The sequence below is a fragment of the Marmota marmota genome, unplaced genomic scaffold (genome assembly GCF_001458135.2).
Source record: "Marmota marmota marmota unplaced genomic scaffold, marMar, whole genome shotgun sequence".
NCBI classification, from domain to species: domain Eukaryota; kingdom Metazoa; phylum Chordata; class Mammalia; order Rodentia; family Sciuridae; genus Marmota; species Marmota marmota.
The window spans coordinates 21,173,069-21,198,121 of NW_026000242.1; the positions used below are offsets into that span (position 1 = coordinate 21,173,069).

A 25,053-nucleotide genomic window follows, 5' to 3' on the forward strand; every position below is an offset into this window, starting at 1 on the left:
TCCTTTCTGATCTTTCTAAGCTTTTAGTGAAGTTTGAAGCTTTTCTAACCTTTTGATCAAGTCTGGTATTTAAAGTACATGAGAGTTCCTTAGAAAACGTACTTCTTATTCCTTACTTTCAGTTGAAATTCAGCCCATTAGCTATCAAAAGAAGGAAAATGGTGCCTCTCTATTATAGTACTCCTGCTTGCTAATGTGACTATGCACTCATTAGTGGGAATTTTCTAGAATATATTGCTTGGGGAGAATCCTTAAGTGTTTTCATGAATGCAGATGACAAGTGACCTGTAATATTTTTTAAAAATAAATTAGCCCTTTGTATGTACTGTTAAGTCAATTTAGCCTTCCAGAAAACATTTAAGATCTTTCAGTCTATCAAACTCTGTTTGGCTCAAAGAATTTTTATTTACACATTACTTATCACTTTACATTTCTAAGTGTTTTTATATCTTTCTACTATGCACAAGCCAAGAAAGCACCACATGGCAAAGGCAATGGTCCTCCATTCACATAACTTTCTATGATAAGACAAAGAAAACTACACATAAGTTAGCAATAATAACAAAAATAAAATGACAATAATAGAATTTATTGAGCATTTAATGTGAGATTAAACACTCAATGTGAGATTATAGAGGCCAACAATGCTCTATAAAAATATCCACATTTTAAAGGTAACTGTAAGCCAAAATATTTCATAATACGTTCATATTGCATTTATTACTTGTGACCTACTTTTTTGCAATTAAAAAATTTATTAATAAACATTTCATAAATTTACTAAAATGCCACAATTCTCTTATTACACATGAATGTAAACTTATTCATTCATAATGTAATTAGTTTGCTTGTACCAAGATTTAGTAAGCAAATTTTGGGTTTTTTTCTTTTTTTAAATTTATTTACTTCTTCTAATTTGTTATACGTGGCAGCAGAATTCATTTAAATTCATAGTACATGTATACAGCCCAATTTTTCATGTCTCTGGTTGTATACAAAGTAGAGTCACACCATTCATGTCTTCATATGTGTACTTAGGGTAATGATGGAACCACCATTTGACCCAGCTATCCCATTCCTTGGTTTATACCCAAAGCACTTAAAAACAGCATACTACAGGGACACAGCCACATCAATGTTTATAGCAGCACAATTCACAATAGCTACATTGTTACAGCAAACTAGATGCCTTTCATTAGATGAATGGATAAAGAGACTGTGGTACACATACACAATGAAATATTACTCAGCATTAAAAGAGAATAAAATCATGGCGTTTTCCAGTAAATGGATGGAGTTGGAGAATATCATGCTAAGCAATGTAAGCCAATTCTCAAAAATTCAAAAGCCAAATGTTTTCTCTGATATGTGGATGCTGATCCGTTTTGGAGGTGGGGGATGGAACATGGGAGGAATGGAGGAACTTTAGATAGGGCAAAAGGAAGGGAGGGGACAGGAGGGAACATGGTGGTAAGAAAGATGGTGGAATGAGGTGGACATCATTATCCTACTTTGTTTTTGTAGATAACATATAGTAGACATCTTTCCATGTCAATATCTAAAGACCTCTACTAATCTTTTATCTGTTCATGTGGATAGATATAAATCTGGCTAGAGATATGGATATCTATGTATGTATGTATGTGTGTGTGTGTGTGTGTGTATAAAGACAGGCAGGTAAAAATATTTTGTACTCTGTCATACTCTGGAAAAGCTTTATGGTATCAAGAATTTGAACAAAACTAAAAAGCAAAATAAGACAAAAATTTAAAAGAAGCAACTATTTAGTTATTTCATCATAAAATGCTTTTTTGAAAATAAATAATTTCATAAAGTTGATAATTTGGAAATTTCAAATTGTGCACCATTGTCTTATAAAGGCTACAAAATGTGAGAAGAACACTGTCATATAAATACCACTTCACAAGTGTGTCTACTCTTCTAGTAGCCTAATCCAGGCATTTGGGTTTAGGATGGATTGCATATATGTGATACCACGTAGTGCTAGGAGATTAGAATTGAGCCCCTACTGATGTGGTAGCCATGGTAACATCACAGCCCAATGAGTCAGACACATATTTGTGATGATGCTGGGTGAACAAGCCTAGTGTACCACCAGTCTTGTAGATGTACAACACACAGGATTCTGTAGAGTACTTAATAGTTGATATTAATAAATGACTTTTACTGATTTGATTACCTTACTATGCCTTTTATTGTTCTTTTAGAGTGTATTTCTTCTACTTATATAAAAAAGTTTACAATGTTGTAATTATGAAGAATAAGTACATTCTGTGGCAGAGTAGAATAAATATAGAAAATAATAATGAATTGTATATCTTAAAATAGAAGAGAGGAATTTTAATGTATGTACTGAAAAGAAGTAATAAAAATTTAGTGATGCATATATACTAATTGCCCTGAATTGATCATTAGCCAATGTATACATGAATCAAAGTATCAGCTGAGCACAGTGGTAAACATGGGTAACCCCAATGACTCGAGAGACTGAGGCAAAAGTATTACAAGTACAAAGCCAGCCTCAGCAACTTAGCGAGGACCTAAGCAAGATCCTGTGTTAAAATTTAAAAAATTGCAAAAGGGCTGGGAATGTGACTCAGTGGTTAAGCCCACCTGAGTTCAATCCTCAGTACCAAATACCAAATATATGTATATATCATGTTGTAGCTCAAAAAATGTGCAGATATTATGTGTCAATCAAAAAAATAAAAGAAAAGAAGTTTACTATAAAACAGGATGCCATGTTGTACAGGCAGCCACCTCATACATCTCATGTTTACTGTGTCTCCTAATTGTATCAAAAAGCCAAGTTGAGTGATTGATTATATCATCTAGGCTTGTTTAAGTATACTGTATGATATTCACATAATGACAAATTCACTTAATAACACATTTCTTAGACTGCATCCTTATTGTTAAGTGATATATAACTAACTGTATGTAGCATTGGGACTATCATCAAAAATATAAAATTTGAAATCCTTGTTTCCCCTCAGTATTGCATAAGAAACTTGCTTGCCCAGTCAAATCATTATGATATGAAATAATCAAGCAAAAAACTTTGCTTCATACATTTTTAAAATTGTCCTAGAGGCTTCTATTATAATTCAATGTAGCATCTTCAAGTGATGTCTTTTAGAGTTGAGAGTAATTGTGAAAACATTTAAACAAGACTTAGAGGCAGTAATTCAACAGAGCTTTGCACATCTGAGAAAACCCATTTAGCATTTTCAGGGGAAGTATAAATTCCAGGGGGTAAACAAATATGTTGTAATAAAACAAAAACCACAAAGAAGAAATTATTTTTACTCCCGAAAGAATGTAATTAAAATTATTCTTATATTGCCAACAATGTAGTATGTCAGTATTAATTATGCTTTATAAAATACTGCACAGCTTGTTACCTACACAATTTTTTAAATTGATAGACTTTTTCATCCATTCAATATTTATGTATATAGTAAATAGAAAAATTCTTTAAAAATATGACCTAATCAGTTATATTTTTAAAAATGCACTCCCCATAATTTGGAAGCTTAGTTTACTTAATTAAATCATTTTATTCAGAAAATGCTGGAAATTATGTATACATATACATATATAAAGAAATAATTTGGGAATAACACACCTGAAAAGTCCACTCAGTAGAAAACTATACCATTTATTTTGACTTAAAATGAAGGAGGAAAACTAAAATACACAGAAACTGTTTTATGGCATTAGCCAGTAAATGCATGGAACTGGAGACAATCATGCTAAGTGAAATAAGCCAGTCCCCAAAAGTCAGAGTTGTAATGTTTTCTCAGATATGCAGAAGTTAATCCAAAATAAGGTGTAGGGGGAGGGAGAATGAAAGGAAGATCCATGGAGTAGACAAAGGGGTATGAAGGGAATAGAAGAGAGATGGAATAGGAAAAGCCAGTGCAATGAATCTGACCTAACTTTCCTATGTACACATATGAATATACCACAGTGAATCTCCTCATCATGTACATCTACAAGACACTAACAAAAAGAAAAAGAAACTATAAGTAACTATCAAAAAGATCAGTAGTAGACCAGAGGGAAAGGAACAGTGGGAGGGAGGATCAGAGGGGAAGAGGAAGTATTTGGGACTGAATTAGAACAAATTATATTCCCTGCTTTTATAATTATGTCAAAACAAATTCTGTTTTCCAATATAATGAAAAAGAACCAATAAAAATTGCAAAAACAAAAAGTTCAAAAATATACGTGAGTATCTAAGGGCAAAAGATGTGCCATTTTTAAGTTAATGTTCAGTGTTTGATACAATTTCACATGGAAATTAACACTGCAAGTTTTTTTCTTTTTCTTTTTAGAATAATGGCAGTCTTCTCTACATTGGAGGATATAATTTCATTAGTTAGAGTGTCTACATTATCCCTATGAATGGCCATTGTTAGAAGGAGAGGCACAGAGGGGGACTGAGAGACTCACATTTGCACTTCACCAATGCACATTTATTGAGCACTCTCCACGTGTCAGAAATGGTGGGAGGAACTGGAAACCAGACCCAGGTTTTGTCAGTTCTCGTCCTGCTGGGATTCATTCCCCTGTGTAGTGAAGGGTATTGGGACAAGCACAATGCAGCTAGGGCAGGAAGAACAAAGGACTGTGGGGCCCCCAAAAGAAGCAGCTGCCCCCACCCTGAGGGTGAGGGAAGGCTGTCCTGGTGTGTTCTCTCAGCCCCGACTGCTGCTTTAGTTCCCTATGTGCTTTAGGTCACAGTGTGTCACAGTGGCTTTTAGCCATACTCTCCTTACTGGTTGTCCTACTTTCTACTCCTTGCTCCTTTCAAATCCAGATCTGACTTAGAAGCTTCCAATTTCTACAGGTCACCTCCAGAATAAAGTCCAAATATTGTATTATAACCCAAAAGTCCCTTCATGGTGGGCCCATTTTCCTCCCATCTTCCTCTCTAGCTACCCTGTTGCACTGAACTCTCAAGGCATCCTAAACTACCTTAAGTTCTAAGAGTATGTTATGTTCTCACTTTCTTTCTGCTTTTTGTTCATGGATTACCTCTCTCTGGAATATTTTCCCCTTCTAGAGCCTTTACTTGGAGAATTCATGCTTATTCTTGAGGTCTCAGCACAGTCAGAAATGGCTCAAGCTAGTTTTTCCCCTTTACCTTTTACTTTCCATTCATTCCATCACCAAATCTTGAAAAATTCAAGACCAAACATCTTCTCCGTGGGCTAAATTACTTGCTCAAGATCATACACTTAATATGTTACAAAGCTAAGATTCAGGCCAAATTTTATCTAACTCGTAAGCCAAAATGCAGGATGGCACTGCCTTTCCAAGACAAGAAACATGCTAATGACTGTTATATGCTTGTCCCAAACTATATTACTTTGAGACATTTAACTTCATTTTGTTTAATTGTTTCTCCCATGGTTACGCTAAAATCAGTGGCTAAAATAATTGGCAATAGACTTTTAAACATTTTCATCTCTTTAACAACTCCTCTAAGATTTCTGCTTAAAGCAGTGGCTATTTTAAGTGAGCCAATGAAACTTAATAGTTGCATATGTATTTCTAAGTTATGGAAATTGAAAAATAATTAAAAAGGAAATGAAACAGTGTATCATTTTCTGTCAAGGAAAATATATTATTTAAAAAGTATTATGGGCATGCTGTAGGGATTTCATGAAATAATGACTAAAGATAAGTGAAAAATACAACCACCTATAGTTATACCACCCATAGGTAACTACTGCATCAGATTTTGCTGTCTACATTTTATAGATAAAGTTGGTATGTATAACTCTGCATACATACATATTATAACACCTGCTGCTCACTGTTTCAAGTGACGGGGAATATTGAAATGAAAGCTCCAATCCTGGAATCAAAAAGGTTTTTCAGAATGGTAGAAATACATTTAATGGTAAGTTTATTGCAATAACATACAATTCTACTTAGATACACTTAAATTTAAGAAATAAAAAGGCCTGAAGAAGGTTAAGGCCCTGTCTCTCCATATGTCAGTAAACCCACTTGAGTGGTCATGATGGACTACAATCCTAAATTTGTAAAAGGAAGACTATGGTGGAGATAGAAAGTAGTGTGAATAAGAGGCTACTTTTAGATTGGAGCAATAATTACTAACCACTTGGATACAGGTAGGTGCCTGTCTGAGTTAGCCTATATTGACTTTAGCAAGGACAAAGCCTTTTCCTCTCAGAGAGATGCTTCTCAGGTTAACAGCCATAATAATTTTAAACTGTAGAAGGAAATGGGGGAGAGAGGAGTAACAGGAAAATATATTTTACTCAAACATTATCAGGGAGAGAGAGAATTTCACATGAAATCATATCCATTCTTAATCATTTTATGCAATAATAGAAAAACTTTTAAAAACTTTTATTTTCCACATATACATGCCTTTAATGACTGCTGTGAGTAGAGCAGACTATTTGAGTAGAGACTGGATACATTTTCTCCAATATAAAGCCACTGAAATGGTTTATTGTTTTTCAATTTGTTCTATTCAATTTCAGCCAATAAAAAATATCTGTAAAAGTGAACTCCTATCTAACCTGCCGGAAAATATAGAATTTTTTTCTTACTGTCTACTGAAGATTGAAATTATTTTCATCACAGTTAGTGTCCAGAGTTTAGTGGAATCCATGTTATATTTTTGCTACTATTGATTTCAAATTTTTCACAAGAAAGACAAAAGAATAGGTAGCTGAAAAAAATTCTAGGTAGCTGAAAACAAGGGCAACTTGATAAGCTCCATTTTCCAGTATCTCTTAGAAAAAAACATGGAACAAACAAGACAAACACACCTGTATAGGAGCCATTCCCTGGGCAGCACTTGAGATAACCAATGGTCAAGGGGCTGGGGATGTGGCTTAAGCGGTAGCAAGCTTGCCTGGCATGCGCAGGGCACTGGGTTCGATCCTCAGCACCACATAAAAAATAAAAATAAAAATAAAGATGTTGTGTCCACCGAAAACTAAAAAATAAATATTAAAAAATTCCCTCTCTCTCTCTCTCTCAAAAAAAAAAAGGTCAAACTTTAAAATAACCATAATGTGAAAACAAACAAACAAAAAACTCCTGCAGGATCATCCATTCTCCTGCCTCCCCTCCTCCACCCTGGTGTGCTGAGGGGCAAGCAAAGACAGACCAAGAAAAATTATAGGGAAGAGAGAAGAAAGCTAGTGAATAGCTGCAGATTCATCTTAAAACCACTTCTAGAAAGACTATTTGTTTACCCTCAGTCTGAAAAACATTTTTAAAAGGTACCTTGATAGATTAGCGCATTAGCTATAGGGAAGTGAGTGGAACACATGCATAGTTTAAAAGAGCATTCTACAAAATGTGTGACTTCTGTGGCAGAAAGCAAAATGAAATGAAAGTGTCTTTTGGATCTTGAGTAGTGGAAGAGAAAATCCCACAGGAGAAAATCTGGGTCTTGGGCAACAGTAGAGGTGGTGGTCAATTTTATGTGCCAGATTCATTGGACCCTAAGAGTCCCCAGTACTTGGATCAGTGTATTATTTCTGGGTGTCTGTGAGGGTGTTTCTGGAGTTGAGCATTTGAAATGGTGGATTGAGTGGAACAGATTATTATGAGTGGGCCTCACTCCACCCCCTGAAGGTAGAACAAGTTACACACTGATCTTCACTCTGTGCCTAGCTGCATGAGCTGAGCCATCATCTACCCTTGTACTGGAACTTGCACCAGCAGCTCTCCTGGTTTTCAGGCTTTCACACTCATTTTTCTGAGTCTTTTGCTTGCAGGTGGCAGGATTGGGAACTTCTTAGCCTCCAAAACTGCATAAGCCACTTTATTAGAGTAAATCTGTTCCTTTGGAGAACTCTGGTTAATAAAACAGAGAATCAAAATATTGGAGGACAGGAAACTTGACTGGTCAAGGAAACAATCCACTAAACTTCCTGAACTTTACAATACTGACAGAAGAGGGTGCCATTGAACTAGGAATCTTGTTGGAGGCAGAAAGAAGACTGGCAAAAAGTACCAGTTGTCCTAGTCCTCACCAAAACATGGTATGATCATTCTTTTTAGTTTTAGATATGTAGTTAGTATCTTAGAGGTTATGGTTTGTATTTCTTTAATGGCCAGCGATGTTGAGCACCATTTCCCAGTGCTTTTTTTTTATCCCTATATTCTATGATGAAATGTCTGCTAAATTTCTGTTCACTTTTAATTGAATTCTTTGTTTTATTGTGTTCTATTTTGCCCTTTTTATAACGCTTCTTATTTTTGTGTTCTGAGAGTTCTAAGAGTGAGAGTTCTTCATTTTGATGATGTTCAGTTTAGTGATTTTTTTTGTTTGTTTATTTATGGTCATGGAGCATGCTTTTGGTTTCATGTCTAAGGTAAACTCTTAAATACAAGTTAGTCTGTAGTATTTTGTTACTCTTTCAACATATGTATACTCTGTAATGATATTACCACCTTCATTTTTGGTATTGGTAATTTGTATTTCCTATCTTTTTGTTTTTAATCAGTTTGATAGAGATGTATAAATTATATATATTTGTAGAGAGCTCTATATAATGCTGATACTGAATTTATACCTAGCAGGTCCTTTTAGGCAGTACACCCAGATTATATCTGTACATGTTTTCCTTTATTCAGCAGAGGTTTACTGAGAACCTACTAGGTATAGGCTCTGTCCTGTGCACTGAGAATGCATTACTGGGGTAGGGTATGTACTCAAACGTCAGGGAAGATCTTTCAGGCAGAGGGTAGAGGAAATGCAAAATCTCACATATGCTTGGAATAAAAAGGACAAGTAAGAAGGTCAGCATGGCTGTAGCCAAGGGCCTGAGTAGTAGGATGGGGGTTAAGAGAACCAGTGTGCAGAGTCAGACTGTGCTAGGCCTGATAGATCAAGTGCCCAGATGATATGAGCTAAATAAGGGTGGTAGCAGGAGTCGTTCAGGTTGTGGATAATTTGTGAGTATAGTTCAGGATTTCAAGTACAAGTAGGGGCTGGGGATGCAGCTTAGTGGCAGACCATTGACTGGCACATACAAGGCTCTGGGTTCAATCCTTAGCATCACAAACAATACTGCAAGTGAAGCACAGATAGGAGTTTCTGATTAAATAGTTTTGGAGTATGAAAAAAAGAAACGAGTCAAGAACACCATCAAGATTTTTTCCCCCAAGTAACTAGTAAATTGAAATGCTATTAACTCATGCGAGGAGCAAGGTTGGAGAAGCAGATTTTGGAGAAAACATAATTTGTAATGTGTTTTTCCTAATTCCTTAATACTCAGTATAGTCTCTGTCCTCCAAACTGTTGAAAATGCAGGGAAATATTCCACTTATTTAAAAATAAGAGACAGAATCAAATATTATATTGACTAGAGGGACCTCAGAGACTGCTTAAAAGCAAGGAAACAGAAGACCAAAGAGTATAAATGGTGTTTTCTGGTGGTAAATGTCTGTCTGATCCAATTGGCTAAGTGCCACCACAGCTCCCCATGAGCAGAAACACTCACGATTTATGTAATTACTCTGGGCTTCAGCTAGGGATGAGGAATATTGACCCAAACAACCTTTTGGCCTAGGCCAATTATGCTTTTATCTGGCTATAATCTAAATGAGAATAAATTTAACAACAGCTTTGAGACTATTTGGGGAACATATGTTGTTTCTTAAATTTGATCTTCATCATAAGAAAATCCCTCTTCATAAGACCAGAAACTAATATCCTTTAAATAACATTTATTTTGGGGTAATCACATTTTGTAATGAAAATGAGTCAGTAGTTTAGAATTATAAGCAACTATTTAACATTGGGCAAATTACTTTGGGCCCTGGTTTCCTCATGTAGAAAGTAACTATATAATTAAAATAATTTTTACACATTTTCTTTCTAGGAAAACTTAAGGCAGACACTTGAAAAGCATTGAAGTTGAAAGAGATAATTTCTAAATGTCTTTCTGCACTTCCAGGTTGTGGTTCTACCATTATTACTTTGGTAGGTATAGTGGAAGTGCTGTAGAAGTGTATCCCATATATGTAAAAATTTAAGTATGATTCCCTCATTGATTAATGGCCTTAATAAAGAATCTCAGTGTAGAAGCATAGAGGAAATATGAACCTTGGGCATATTTAAAATTTTCCAATATAGCAACATATTGCAGCTAATAAAAAGGGGTTTGAGTTATATTTGCAGGGGCTGGAGAAGTTCATTTTTACCATAAAAGAGAGGAAGATAAGAATAACTTCTCTATGGAAAATTGGGACAAAGGTTTTTGTGCATTTGTTACCAAAGTAGTCAGGTGTTAGTCACCTAGGTTTGCTTTGTTTGTACCAAAAGAGTGGTTTCACTGATTTGACTAAGTTTGTGTTTTCCTCACTTTAGGGAAATTATATAACTTCTACAGCTTGAGTCACCTTGAAAATCCCATTTTAAATAGAAGCACATTGGCTGCATCCCTGAAAGTTGAATATAGTTGTAAATGGAAAAATTTATATTCCATACTTGGCTCAACAGAATTTGTTGCTTTCCTACCACTGGCTGATCACTGTGTAGTCTTCAAAGTACTTCAGAGTTTTGTTTTGGTAAAATTGGTATAAAACACCAATTGAAGAGGAGATCAAACAACAACAACAAATACGATTAACACCCTTACTACTAAAGGCAATGTAGAATTGTCCAAAAAAGGTTTACACACTCTGAGGGGATGTGCTTTGTCTTCCCCTTTTGGGGCAGAGTAGAAGGCAGCAGATGTGGGGCCAGATGCCTAGCCAGATGCTGCATTTTTGCTGAAGCTTATGTTCCCCAAGACTCACTAGTCATCAGTGCTCCTAACTGATGCACCAGGTCTTTTAAAGCTCTCAGGAGCAATGAACCACTGACTCTGTTCTGCTTACCCTGTTTCAGGAGCTTTCTTCCAAGAGGGTATGGCAATATTTGCCTCCTCATTCTGCTGTCTTTGTGCCAAGTACTTCTTTTTTTCCAACCTAATCTATATTAATTAGGATGTACAAAGGTGGAAAAGATATATCTTTATATATCTATATTGAAAAAGAGAATGTTTAACATAAAGGCCAGGCAGTGGTTTCTTATTGGGCTTCAAGGAAGAGAGTGGTTCTCAAATAGACACACAGTGGTTCTTAAAGTTATCAGTGATATAATTCTTAGGTGGGGAAAGATAGGGAAATAGAGATGATCTTCTTATTAGTTTTAAAGTTGTAGTTCTCTACAGCATGTATGTTTCACACTAATAAACATAAGATTAAAAAAATATGTCTGAAAACCTAAATTTACAATCTTGTTTTACCATTTATTATTCCTATGAATTTGTTGTATCTATCAACTTAGTATGGTAATAGAGTTATAAGTGGAAATTTCCAAATTGAGGAAAAAACATGCACAACATTGAAACCCTTCCACCAATCCTGTGATAAGGAACATTATAATTCTCATTTTGCAGGAAGCCAGACAGTTAACAAATGGCCAAGCCAGAACTAGTCCATGTCTGGTTACTCTAGCGTCTGTGCTTTTAATCACTGTAAATCTGGGACATTTGATGAAAATCTGAGCATAAAATGAGAACTTAAAAGTGCCACATAAAAATGTCTGACATTATGATGCTAGGAATAGTATGAGGATAAAATTGTAGAAAATACATTGCTTTTAAAAGTCCTTGGGCAATATTTACTAGGAAGCTTTCTAAAACTTTGCCCTATGTCTCAAAGTCACCAACTCATTTTAACAGAGGATTATGGATTCTTAGCTGTATAAAGTGAGTAAATAAAAATTGATATATTTAATCTTGTGACCATTTTTATATAATATATGCAATTATTCTATTCCACAGATCTGTGATATATTATTAGTTAGATTACATCCTTTTGGTAAAAGAAATCCTAAATGAATTGTCATTTTGTGAGAAATGAGGCAAACATGATAACATCTATAGAGGAGTCTACTTCCCTTCCCTTTAGCCTCATGAATGATGCAGAACCATTAGGAAGAGTCACACTTCATTGATTGATGCACTTCATTTTAAAATTTAACTCTCTGGTGTTAGAGGTTATTTGTATGGTATAGTTGTTATGCATTTGTTTATTCATATAATAAATGGAATTCTAACTCTATTATGAATTTTTAAAAGTTTCTTGATACAGAATAAAAGAGTTTGAGAAACTTCTAAAAATGTAACAAAGCAGAGTGGTACCAATTCAGTTTTTTAATTCTTTCTTCTTTCTATTGCTTATTTATTTATTTGTAGATTTATAAAACATTTTGTTCTTGATCTTATGCTTGGCGCTGAACTCCAAAAATAAGTTTGTGTTTTAAGGGCACATGTATATAAGAAGAGAAAGGGAAATATATAATCAAGAATGAAGACAAAGATTAGAACACATTTTAAGAACATATCAGTAACGCTCAAACACAGAGCATGCTGAAGATTAAAAAATAAATACTGGGCAATGAAAATGCCCTTTTGGCCATGTTGACATCACAGACTTTTTTTTCTTAAGGTACTTATTTTATTTTTAATTGATATAAAATAATTTTATGTATTTGTTGTGTAGAGTGTGATTTTGCAATACAAATATACAATGTATAGTGATCAGATCAGGGCAGTTAGCATATCTACCACATGTATCAAACATTTATCATTTTTTGTGAGGAGAATCCTCTCTTGTAGCTATTTTAAAATATACAATGAGTTATTGTTAACTATGGTCATCTTACTATACTGTAGAGCAATGGAACATATTCCCCCTTTCTAACTTTAACATTGTACCATTAACTAAACTCTCCCTATACGCCCTTCTTGCTACCTTCCCAGACTCCAGTAACAACTGTTCTCCTCTTCACTTAAGGGATCGACTTTTTAGTTTCCACATGAGTGAAAATATGAGGTATTTGTCTTTCATGCCTGGCTTATTTCACTTAACACCATATCTTCCAGCATCATCCATGTTGCTACAAATTACAAGGATCCATTCCTTTAAGGCTTAGTAGTATTCTGTTGCCTATGTGCACTAATATTTTTATACATTTATCACTTATTGGATACTTAGGTTAATTCCATTTTTGGCTATTATGAATAATGCTGCAATCAATATGGACATACAGAAGTCTCTCTCACATACTGACCTTATTTCATTTGGACATAAATCCAGGAGTGAGATTTCTGGACCATATAGTAGTTGTATTTTTAACTTTTGGAGATTTTCCATGCTGTTCTCTATAATAGCTGTACTAACTTACATTCCCACCACAGTGTAAGGGTTCTCCTTTATCTGCATCCTCACCAGCACTTTTATCATTTATCTTTTTTAAAAATATTTTTTAGTTGTGGTTGGACACAATACCTTTATTTTATTTATTTTTACCTGGTGCTGAGGATCAAACCCAGGGCCTCGCAAGTGCTAGGCAAGCGCTCTACCACTGAGCCATAACCCCAGCCATCATTTATCTTTTTGATAATTACCATTCTAACTGGGGTGAGGTGATATCTCATTGTGATTTTGATTTGAATTTCTCTGATGTTAGTGATGTTGAAATTTTTTTTCTAAACCTTCTGGCCATTTGGTATGTTTTCTTTGAGGAATGTCTGTTCATATCATTTGCCTGCTGTCAGGGTCTTGCAGGTCTTGATTAAGGAGGATTTGAAATTGATAATAGATGAGGCATAGAATTATTTTAAGCTGAATTCCACAAATCACCAATTATAGTTAATCTAAAAAGTTGGTTTAACACCCTCCTCCCAGTTTTACCACTAAGAAATCTGAGACTCAGAGAGAAAACACAGATAGTAAACTCCAAGATCAGGATTCCTAACATGGTCTGTCTTTCTTCAAAGCTGTGTTCTTCCAAATATTTTGAGAGGTTTCCCCAAAATTGCCTCCAGTCCAGATCTCTAAGGACTCAGTTCTCAGTTCCCTTAAAATTCTCCTTAAGTATTCTGAACTCAGGACTTTGAATTCTAGAAGCCCCGAATGCCTCAGAAAAACAAAACAAAACAAAACCCTTAGGCTGGTAACCCAGTAACTGAGTTCTGAAACACAGATCTCCTAAGTTGAAATCCCGATCTCTTAGGAAATTACTTCAATCTTCATTTTTCTACCCTAAAGTAAAAGTTCTGAATGTTCAACTATGAACATCAATCTGAGTCTCAGGCCTTCAGTTAAACTGAGCCAGGAACCAGAAATTCTCCTGGGGAAGGGGCAACTCTTGCACATTCCAGTATAAGGGACTACTGACTTATGCAAGCATGGTTTTCTGTGCCTGGAGGTCTACTTTTCATCTTGTCTCTTCGCAAACCCTCCCGCATCCTTAGACAAAGTGACATTTTCTCTGAATACTTTCCTTGTCTCCAGACTGGGTTGAAATCTGCTTGCTATTCATTTATATAGCATTAATTTCCCTTTGATAACATTCACTATTTACTACCATTCCCTGTCATGCCTTGCTTTCCCCGTGTGCCTAGCACAGTACCTGAAACATGTTGATAAAGATAATAGTGAACATTTGAACTGTTGAATGCATGGATTGAGAAATGGATGAGTTTGGTAAGTATGATAAAATCATACCCCATTGCAATGAAAGGCATTCTGCAATTTTGTAACAATAAATAAAAACCATGCATTGCTTGGTCCAACCTTCTCTTTCTCTGCCTGTGCTCTGTTACAAGTGGCAGGCTCATATAGACTGTTTGGATCTAGCCCTCGTGGAGATTGATAGCATATTCCAGCCCTATTAGTGATGTCTATTCTTACGCAGCATTGTTATCTGTGGGAATCAACAACTTTAGATTAGTCTCTTCACAACCTTTTCAAATGTATATGTTTTATACAAACAAGATGTCAATTAAAGATCAAAACAAACAACCAAAATTAGATTAGCCTTCTTCTCACCTGAAAAATCTGAGTTGTTGTTCATAAACTTCACATGAGCATCAACTTAAAATTCCAATGGATGTATCTTACTCACAGGCTCATTTTTAAGATAATGGACTGCCTGAACTTGAATGTGGGTGTCTTTTCTGACAGATAGCTTATAAAAGAGGAAAAAAATAAGCTCAGAAAGGTGAGAACTGATGAGACATCAGTGACTCATAATACAAATGCACTTACCATTTTCTTTGTGCAAGTGTTTCCATCAGTGATTTCTGAAGGAGTTTTTATCGCAAAGTCAAATTCACTTGCACAGCTGTGCTGTGTGGTGTGAGCTTGGCCTTCCTGCTCCTCTCTCCACACTTTTTGCACACTGTCCTCTGCCTGGTAGGGACAGCGTCACTGTACACCTCTGTGGATGGCATCAATGTGTTCATTTGTCCCCAGACTTTGAGCTGGATTTAGCCCTTAGGAGGCACCTATGAGATATCAAGAGGTAGGAGAATGAGATCAGTAGCCCTAGCTTTCTCCTTGAGGGTGGTCTCTTATCCTCTGTCAAAGGCCAGAGCCTCTGTCAAGTAGCCCTTGCTTACAGTGACCTTGCTTAACTTTTGATAACTGCTCCTTCTTTATGTCCCTTCAGGCCTAAACCTATATTATCCTAGACATGGGCACCATGTTGGATTTCCCCAGTTCCTGCCCACATACACTCGTTTCCTTCAATAAATGCCACATAATCTAATTTATGTGTGATCTCTTTTTTCCTGCCCAGAGTCTGTCTCATACAGAGGTTATTTGTGGAATAGGAAAATATTATTGCAAAATACACAGGACTATGACAGTTGTTGATAAAAGAAGCAAAGGTTTAAACTTCTTCCTTTGATGAGATAATTGCAATACATTTTGCTTGTATTACACATAAACTTTTTAATATTCCCAAGAGTACTCCATCAAAATAGATCAAAATAAATGCCTGTGCCCATAACTCTACTGAGGAGCATTTTAAAGAAGAAAGACATGACACATGAAATAAATTAAAACACAAATTGGAGGCTAAAAAGGAAGTATGACATTTCAGACATAGTTGTTTTATAAAAAGCCAAGTTTCTATAACTGTGCCATTATTTACTCAGGTTCTCATTCTCTCACAGTTTAGCTTTTGTTTTATACAAACAAGATGTCAATTAATGATCAAAACAAACAACCAAAATTTGTAACATGCACAAGATATTTTTCAGTCACACTTTTGCTAGCTCCCACGGAAAGCAGCAAATAGCTCAGGCTCTTATCATTTAGCCCGTGGAATAGGGAGGCAGCCTGTGATGTAGCGTGACTGATCAAACAGAAAGTTGGGATGTGATGACATGAGAGGAATTCATGGGAAAAATTGAACCTAATCAAGTCAGAATGAAGACTTTGCTATCTAGAAAACTATCTGGAAGTTAAAGGGATTTGGTAGTGTATTGTGAAGATGGGTGGTCATGCTCTATGTGCAATGTCAAGGACAAGCAGAAATCTAGGCAGTGGGGAGAATATTAATTCTGCTTTTAAGGATAAGAAAATCTCCATGGATGACATTAAAAAAAATAATGCTTTTCAACTTTCTGTGTTCCCTACTGAGCTTTCTGTTTATGTTTCTGAATACAAAATATTACGTATAATCTACCAGGACACACTATGATTCAACCTTTATGTTTTGTTTCTTTTTTGTGTAGGGTTGTACATTGTAATGATTTGAGGTCAGGTTAATAGGGAATGAAAAGACTGTGAACTTTATTCCTTCCACAGAAGCCATTCATGTTTATGACAGTTAGGTACTAAGTGCTTGCCATGTGCCACTCTGAGTGGTAAATTCTCTGTGAATACAGCAAAATACTTTTTGTTTTCATGGGACTAAGGAAAACCACTTTAATTGTCTACTGCTTTCTCAATTCCAGAGAAAGGATTGGGATTTATGGTAAGAGAGTAAGTTGACAGGTTAAAAACAGGTTTACTGTTATAAGATTAAAGGTACTTTTCTCATTCACCCTGCTAAAGTAGTCTGCAAACTTGCTAGTTGTATAATTTTTGAACTCTAAATATTCAAGTCAAATTCTTCCCATGGATAATTGTGCATGTAATAAAATAAAGATTTGGGGATTTCCTTAATTTCTGCTTTCCTAGGATGAATCCACAAAATCTATTCTTGTGTCTTTTATGTTTCCTAGAATGGTTATTTTAGTTATATGCCATTTATATTTTTAATACTTCTGCCTCAGCAGAAACATGCTTTAATTAGAATATTTGCAAGGATTTTTAAACAAAAATTAAAAGTTAAGCTAGGTCTTTTTTTTTCATTTTTTTTTCTCCAATTTTATTTCTATTTTCACCTTAAAGATTTGCACCTTCCTATCTCCCTCCCGCCTAAGCTGGGTCTTAATAGTGGAGGTTAGTTTGAACAACAGCAATTCCATTTGATAAAAGTGCATCATATTTGAACAGGAAGTAGAGAAAATTACTCCACATGCTCTGGACTCAAGCTCACAGTCCAATCTACTCAGAAGCTAATTTGTGTGGCTGGCATTTTCGATAGAGATAGATTATTCCATCCCTCACTATCTGGGGCAACAGCCGATATTTTTTCCTGCAAAAACAATCAGGGAAATGAGGTAGGTAAAGGCTTGATTTTCATCACCTAATCAATATTTGAGTGTCACAGGGCAGTGCCTAATTACACATTTTCCTAGAACTGGTATTTACATATTGTGATAAACAAATTGAAAACTTCAAACAGGAAAATGTAGGCTTTTAAACATTTAACCATGCTAAAAATAGCTGAATACATAAAGGAAATTTCTTAATTTTTTTTTTAAAGAGAAGAACTGACTTGGAAAAATTGTTCTTTAGCTGAAATGAAATATCTGTTTTGTTGCTATAGTACTGTGGACTGAGTTGTTCTATTTTTTTATAGATTGTCTATTAATGCATAATTCTAAAATATAGCTATATAAAATCAATTTTCACAGAGGTGATATAGTCTACTAATATTTATTATCTTTCTTGAAAGGTTTCAAATGTTTGTTATTTAGGAAGTTGTTTTACATATTTTGCTTTTGCATTTAAAAGCCGGAGATGGTACTGACGTTTTTTCTCACACCACTTGTAACAACAAAACAAAACAAAAAAGTCTTTAGTTGCTTCCCTACACTGCAGTTAAGAAATAGCAGGAGAGCAGCAGAAAAGGCATATTATTCTCTTAACATACAAGCGGCTCCATGTTATCTCTCTACTCCATGCAATAGGTACTGACTTCATTGTGCATGCATTTAAAAAAAAATCTTTCCAAAGCAATAGAAATGTTTATGTAAACATTCTGTATCTGGATTTTCTATTGAGAGAATGTTAAAGAAACAATGATAATCCATCCCTTTTAATAAAAATATATATGAAATTTATGTTATTCCATTTTATTAATATTTGTGGCACAATGACCAAAACAGGAGATGTTTTAAGACTGAAGATAATTCTCCCTTTCTATGGAAATGTCTTTGCTGTTCCTTTAAGAGGATGGTAGTTATGGCATGAACACAATAAGAATGGAAACCGTAATCGTGTAGAAGAAAAGAGGACATGCTCTCAGGAATAGTAGCTTGTGAAGATAGAATTTGCCCCCTGCCCTCAAATAAGTGATAATTAGAATAAAAAAGCATTATTTCAAAATTTTAGAATTAGAGATGTCGCAACTCCAGCTTATTCTAGTTCAGTGTAAATTTAGATGTATCACATGAACAAACAAACCTTTGGAAACCAGAATTTAAAAAAGGAATTGAGATACAAGTAAAGTTACTGATAATATTTTTTATTTCTTTAAAGAGACAAAGGTCACTTACACCAATTTCCATCACAGTTCTTGACTTTTTCATAGGTCTTCTGATCAAAAACAGATAAGTAATGAAAAGTCCAGGCATCTCTCTCAAAAATACATTTTTCTGTGGCCATAAAAATCAATACAATCTGAGTTTAAGGACTTTCCACATTCATAACTCCAGTTGACTCTGAAAATAATTATTTGAGATAGGTTAGAATATTTTATCTCCAATTTTAACAGACAAAATGAACAAAAGAGAGGCTTGGTCCTTGATCTCTTGGTACTTGGAACTATTTTCTGTCACGTCTTTGGTTCTGTCTTCTAGCTACTTGAGAACTTTCCTTGAAAGTTTGCACTCCCAGTACATCACTCTATTCTTATGAATCCCCTGATCCTGGCTCATTTTTTCCTTAGTTTTATTTATATATTTTTTTTCTTTTTTAAAGCACTGTCCATGTTCACCTGACACTTTTTCTTCTCCTAACCTTTGAACTTTCTCTTTTCTGCAGCAGAAACTATATAAAATAATAAATGCAGAAGAGAGAAAGTGGAAGGCTAAAGATGCCATCAGAAGCCAGAAAAGTGACAGAGAAGGAAAGAGGGCTAAGAATTTCAGCAGGGATGGTGACAAGTGGCTGCTCATGTAACTAACCTTGTGTCTTTTCTGCCTCATCTGTCCTGTTAACTCAGAAATAATGCTGCTCTTCTAGAAACTCCCCTCCAACTCAGGATCACCTCTTGCCAAAACCAACATTAGGTTCAGCCTAGCTCTCCTAAGGGAAAACTGCACTCTTAGAAATTGCATTGGAAGGTGTCTATTAAGGATCAGCAGCAATTTGTGGGAAAAGTCTGATGTAAAATACAGAGACCAAAGTAAACAAATATAAAAAAGCAACTTAGGAGTAACTTCTCTGAAATGTGTCCTGCTTAGACAGTTTTGACCATGACCTCAGAGATAAGAAAATGGATTGTACTTTTGGTAACAGAGAAGTGTTACAAAAATAAAAATTTAAAGAAAAAGAAGATGTTTTTGAAAATTAAAAATAAAACAGCAGAAAAATTTCTTTAGGTATATTAGAGGATAAAGTTGAAGAAATCTCCCACAATAGAATGCAAAAAAAAGGTAAATCATTAGAATAGGAGAGAAAAGATGAGAAAATTAAAGAACAACTTTGGAATGCTCACCATTAAAATAAAAAGAGTTTCAGAAACAGAACTCTGAAAGAAAAAAATAAAATCATCTGAGAAATAGAAAATCATTATTTTTCATATTTGATTTGAACAAATTTACATTATTACCTTTACTTTTTAAAGGTTGTTTCTCACTCTCTCACATTGGTGACTGATTATGGGTAAAAGAGTTATTTCCTAAGACTTTACCACCTGTGATTGAGAAACACATATTAATCTCTATATGAATGATATGGAAAAATGATGGCAGTTTCCAGTCTCCACCCCAGATTGAAATGTTAAAATCTGTAAAGAGCTTGGTGTTTTTTAAAAAGTTCTTGGAATCCATTAACAAATAAATGCATCTTCATTTTATAATATAGTAAGTCTAGAGATGATGAGATAACATCTAATATATTGAGGATTGCATTAGATGACTGGCACGTCATTTGGCACACTAAAATGCTCTTAATATGATTTGTTCACAATCTTTCTCGTTTATTGCAGCCGGGGCACTGACAATAGACTGACTCACCGGCGGCAGACGGTTCTTCGTGAAAAGGGGAGAAGGTTAGCTAATCGAGGACCAGCATACATGTTTAATGACCGCTCAACAAGCCTATCTATCGAGGAGGAACGCTTTTTAGATGCAGCTGAATATGGCAACATTCCAGTGGTGCGGAAGATGTTAGAAGAATGTGTCTCCCTCAATGTTAACTGTGTAGATTACATGGGCCAGAATGCCCTGCAATTGGCAGTGGCCAATGAGCACCTGGAAATTACAGAGCTGCTTCTCAAGAAAGAAAACCTCTCTCGGGTTGGGGATGCTTTGCTTCTAGCTATTAGTAAAGGTTATGTTCGGATTGTGGAGGCAATTCTCAGTCATCCGGCTTTTGCTGAAGGCAAGAGGTTAGCCACAAGCCCTAGCCAGTCTGAACTGCAGCAAGATGATTTTTATGCCTATGATGAAGATGGGACACGGTTCTCCCATGACGTGACTCCAATCATTCTGGCTGCTCACTGCCAGGAATATGAAATTGTGCACACTCTCCTGCGGAAGGGTGCTCGGATTGAACGGCCTCATGATTATTTCTGCAAGTGCAGCGAATGCAACCAGAAACAAAAGCATGACTCCTTTAGCCACTCCAGATCTAGGATTAATGCCTATAAAGGCCTGGCAAGTCCAGCTTACCTGTCATTGTCTAGTGAAGATCCAGTGATGACGGCTTTAGAACTTAGCAATGAGCTGGCAGTGCTGGCCAACATTGAGAAAGAGTTCAAGGTAGGTCTTTAGCACCAGGGACTTCATCCTCTTTAAGTTGAAGTCAAGATGTATTTATAAGCTTCCATGATGTGCTAGTTACTGTAAATACTAGGTAATTTTATATTTTTATTCAACAAACTCCTTATAATTATTATAGTAAAAGTTAGGATTGCTATCCTTTAATAATGATTAAATCTACTAGACATCTTACATTTTTCATGTCTAAACATTATCACAGCCTGGAGAAGATATTATTGGTTCCTTTCCAGATGGAGAAATAGAGGCATAGAAAAGTAAGGCCTAGGCTTAACAAGTTGTAAATGACAGAGCTGGGATCAGAATACAGGTGTACTACACTATAAGACTCAGGTTCTTTCTCCTTTGAAGCACTGTTTTTATGTTCAGAGCACAGTGAAAATAAATGAATCTGCTTAAAGAAGTCACACTTGGACTTGAAAGATAATGTGTACATGCACAAATGTGAAGAAAAATGCAGCTGCTAGGCAGAGCTGTAAGCAACGTGCATAGAGGTTCTGAGAAAGCAATACTTAGTTCCTACCAGGTTGCAGCAAATTTACATACAAGATGGAATTTCACCTGTATATGGCAGAATGAATAGATTTTGGAAGGCAGAGAATGAGGGAAAAGATATTTTAGGTTAGGGTAATGGCAAAAACAGAAGAAAAAATACTTGTAGATTTGAATAAAGCAGGCAAGAGAATTTTAAACAATCTCTTAATAGAAGGCATCTGGAGGGAGAAATGGTATCAGATACTGCCATTGTTCATGTGCTCTGTGCTGTATTTGGAAAGGATTAAAGCTTAGATTCGTACCTCCAAAGAATCCCCTGGCACACTTCTAAACTCCCTCTGTGGGTTATCTGACCTATCTTACAGTGTTCCTATTCTATCATGCATTGCCATTGTTTAAGATGTGTATTCTGCCTTACTAAGCTATATGCAGCTTGGAATCAGCTCTGATGGATCAGTTATAGTGTTTTACACAGTAAATAATGATCTTTTTTTCTTTCTATGCTATATGTTGTGAAAAAAACTTGTTTCTGTACTCTGTACCTTGGGAGACTGAAGCCCAGGCTCTCTTGAGAAGCTTCTTGATGCCACTGAAAAATGGTTTCACATTGCTCATGGGATGACATTTGTCCATCTATCTAGGTCCTATCTCTCCAGGAAGGAGGGGAAAATGTGAATGGCTATAGAAACACTTAGAATGTGCTTGACTTCCAGGATGAAGGCAGGTGTTTTTCCTCTAGCTATCTGGCACCTAAGAGTGTAGGACAAGAGAATGGATCTTTTCCCTTCTTTGGAAAAGTACAATTTTTTTTTGTACTTTTCATTAAACTCCTAGGACTCAGTGATTCAAAGAACTGCAGATTCAAATTAATGTAGTTTCTTTGAAATCTGATGAATGTAAATTACTTTTAAAATTTATATTTAGTTTGTATGTGATTCTACTGCTTAGGTTCCAACATCTCTATTTCTTTTATTGTATCTTTGTTTATATACTTCTCAGCCACTGAAGACTGTCATATCCTTTACTGGTTCATTCATTCACTTGCCTACATCTTTTCAATCTCTGTTTTACATGAGGATGGAGATGTAAAACACACATAGACAATTCAGTCAGCAATCCTGCCCTCAATTAGTTTACAATCTAATGGGAGAGAAAAGATCTGTGTGGAGTCACTAATATTATACGTGACCCCGTGGAGTGAAGGGCAGGCTAGGCTCAAAAGTGGGAAGAATCACAACCAGAATGTGAACTCCCTGCGGTCCCTAAATGCCTTGCAGAATGTGGAGGTCTCCACAGGATTATGAGTATTAGGAGATCTGTTCACTGTATCACTGACTCATCACACTTTTTTTCCTGCTCTTTTAAGTATGATGTATGTATGCTGAGGCACTTTTCCTCCACTCCACCTTGCTCTGTTAGTTTCACTGTCTTTTAGCAGTTGTTTAGAGGTCTTACACTCTACTTCAGTGAGTGTTAAGGCAGAAGAAGAGATAATTCTGAAAACATAAATCTTTTTAGTTGTTATTCCTAATGTCTTTAAAAGTCATTTTCAAAAATTAAGTTAGTTTATTGTTTAAAGAGGGCAGTAGTTTTTAGAGTATTTTTAAAAGTATTCCTAGTACTTGGCAAGCACCAGTTTTTTCAACTTAGGAACCCGACTTAAGGGTCCTTATAATACACAAAGAAGGAAAGCAAGTTCGTCTGTCTGTCCCTTCCTTCCTTCCTTCCTTCCTTCCTTCCTTCCTTCCTTCCTCTTTAAATAAAACAGCCTTGATATATCATATGATATATCAAGAAATTTGTGATGTTTTGAACAACCAACAATAAAAAATTAAAAAAAAAAATAAAATAAAGAAATTGCTTAATGCAAAAAAAAAAAGAATTATAATGCAAAAAAGTACATGTATAAAGGCATAAATTGGTGTGAACATACTTTATATACGGAGATATGAAAAAATGTGCTCTATATGTGTAATAAGAATTGTAATGCATTCCACTGCTGGCTTGTATTTAAAAAAAAATAAAATCAATAAAATATTTTTTAAAATGAAAAAAAAAATTCTAACCCTGTCAAGGCAACATCCCTGCAGTCACTGATCCCTTGAGGGCTGTGTCATGCTTAACAGATGCCTTAAGTTGTGCTTATATCCTTGAGGCACTTCATTGCCTGTGATTATAATTTAGTCATCCATTCACTAATACTAATGTTGATTCATCTCTTATAATGTTAAGGGCCAATGGTGATGGGCCTTTTATATATGGAATATACCAAAAAGACACATCTCCTGTTACTATGTAGAAGAATCAGACAGTAAAATGGAAACAGATGTAATGCAGTGTCAGGGAGTAAGTGCTATGAAAATAAATAAAATAGGAAAAAGGACAAAGGTACTATTTGGGTCAGAGAGCTAGGGAAAGGTCTTCCAGAGGAGTATTATTAGGAATGATTAAGTACATGAATAACAGGGGAAGGATCATTTGAGGCACAGTGACTAGAAAATGAGAAGGCTTAATCAAACGTAGGACTTTCTTCATTTCTATGCTTAGATCCTTCAGTGTAAGGCCAACATTGCTCTGCTACACAGCATGTTCCTAATAACAACTGACAATGCACAAAAAGATAGAAAACTGAGTTTAGCCAACCAACAGGTTCTGTCTGATATATGTGTGAAAGGAGTTTCATGACGCAACCCCATCACATTATGTTCCAGAATGATCCTGAATAACCTTCAATCCCATCGTGACATTAGGCACATCACACTTTGCCCTAGCTCAGGCACCTTCAGCAGCATAATGCAGTTTTTATGTTGCCTTTGGAGCCCACACTTTTCCTAGCATGAGGACCCCCCAAAACTTCCCCCAAAAAATAAAAATAAAAAAAATAAAGCAGCCTTTTACAAATGCAAATCAAAAACCAGTATGTTTCTTTCTTGCCAGCCATCAATCATTAAAACAAATATTCTATTCTTTAACACATTTGGGCAGCGAGGTAAAAACAGTCTCAAATGGGTGTGAGCTGCCATTGCTTTGTGTTAACTCTTAGAGAAGCCCACATTCTCCCACTACCCATGGCTCCTGTCACAGGGCTGGCAAGTCTACAGAAGTTAATGTCTCGGAGGTGAGCTTTCCTGTGAGGTCTGCAGCTTTTATTCTTCAAAAACAATGTTTTTCTTATTTTGAAACTATATATATATAGTCATGTTAGAAAACAATATTATAAAAATAAAGAAAGTTTGAAAAATCATTCCTAATTTTGTTACCAAGAAACAAACATGGATACATTGCCAATATGTTGCTCATATCTTCTAGTCAGGTCCTGTTTTCAGGTCCCCCCCTCCTCCCACCC

General features: G+C 35.5%; 1 protein-coding gene across 5 annotated transcripts in view; it reads left to right on the forward strand.

Moving 5' to 3' along the window:
* Positions 1–25,053, forward strand: part of Trpc6 (transient receptor potential cation channel subfamily C member 6) — a 174,243-nt gene that overhangs the window by 107,059 nt on the left and 42,131 nt on the right. For all 5 annotated transcript variants that reach the window (XM_048795993.1, XM_048795994.1, XM_048795990.1 and 2 more), the window contains exon 2: positions 20,420–21,194. In XM_048795993.1, the coding sequence (XP_048651950.1) occupies positions 20,420–21,194 (775 nt within the window). The remainder of the gene's footprint in view (positions 1–20,419; positions 21,195–25,053) is intronic.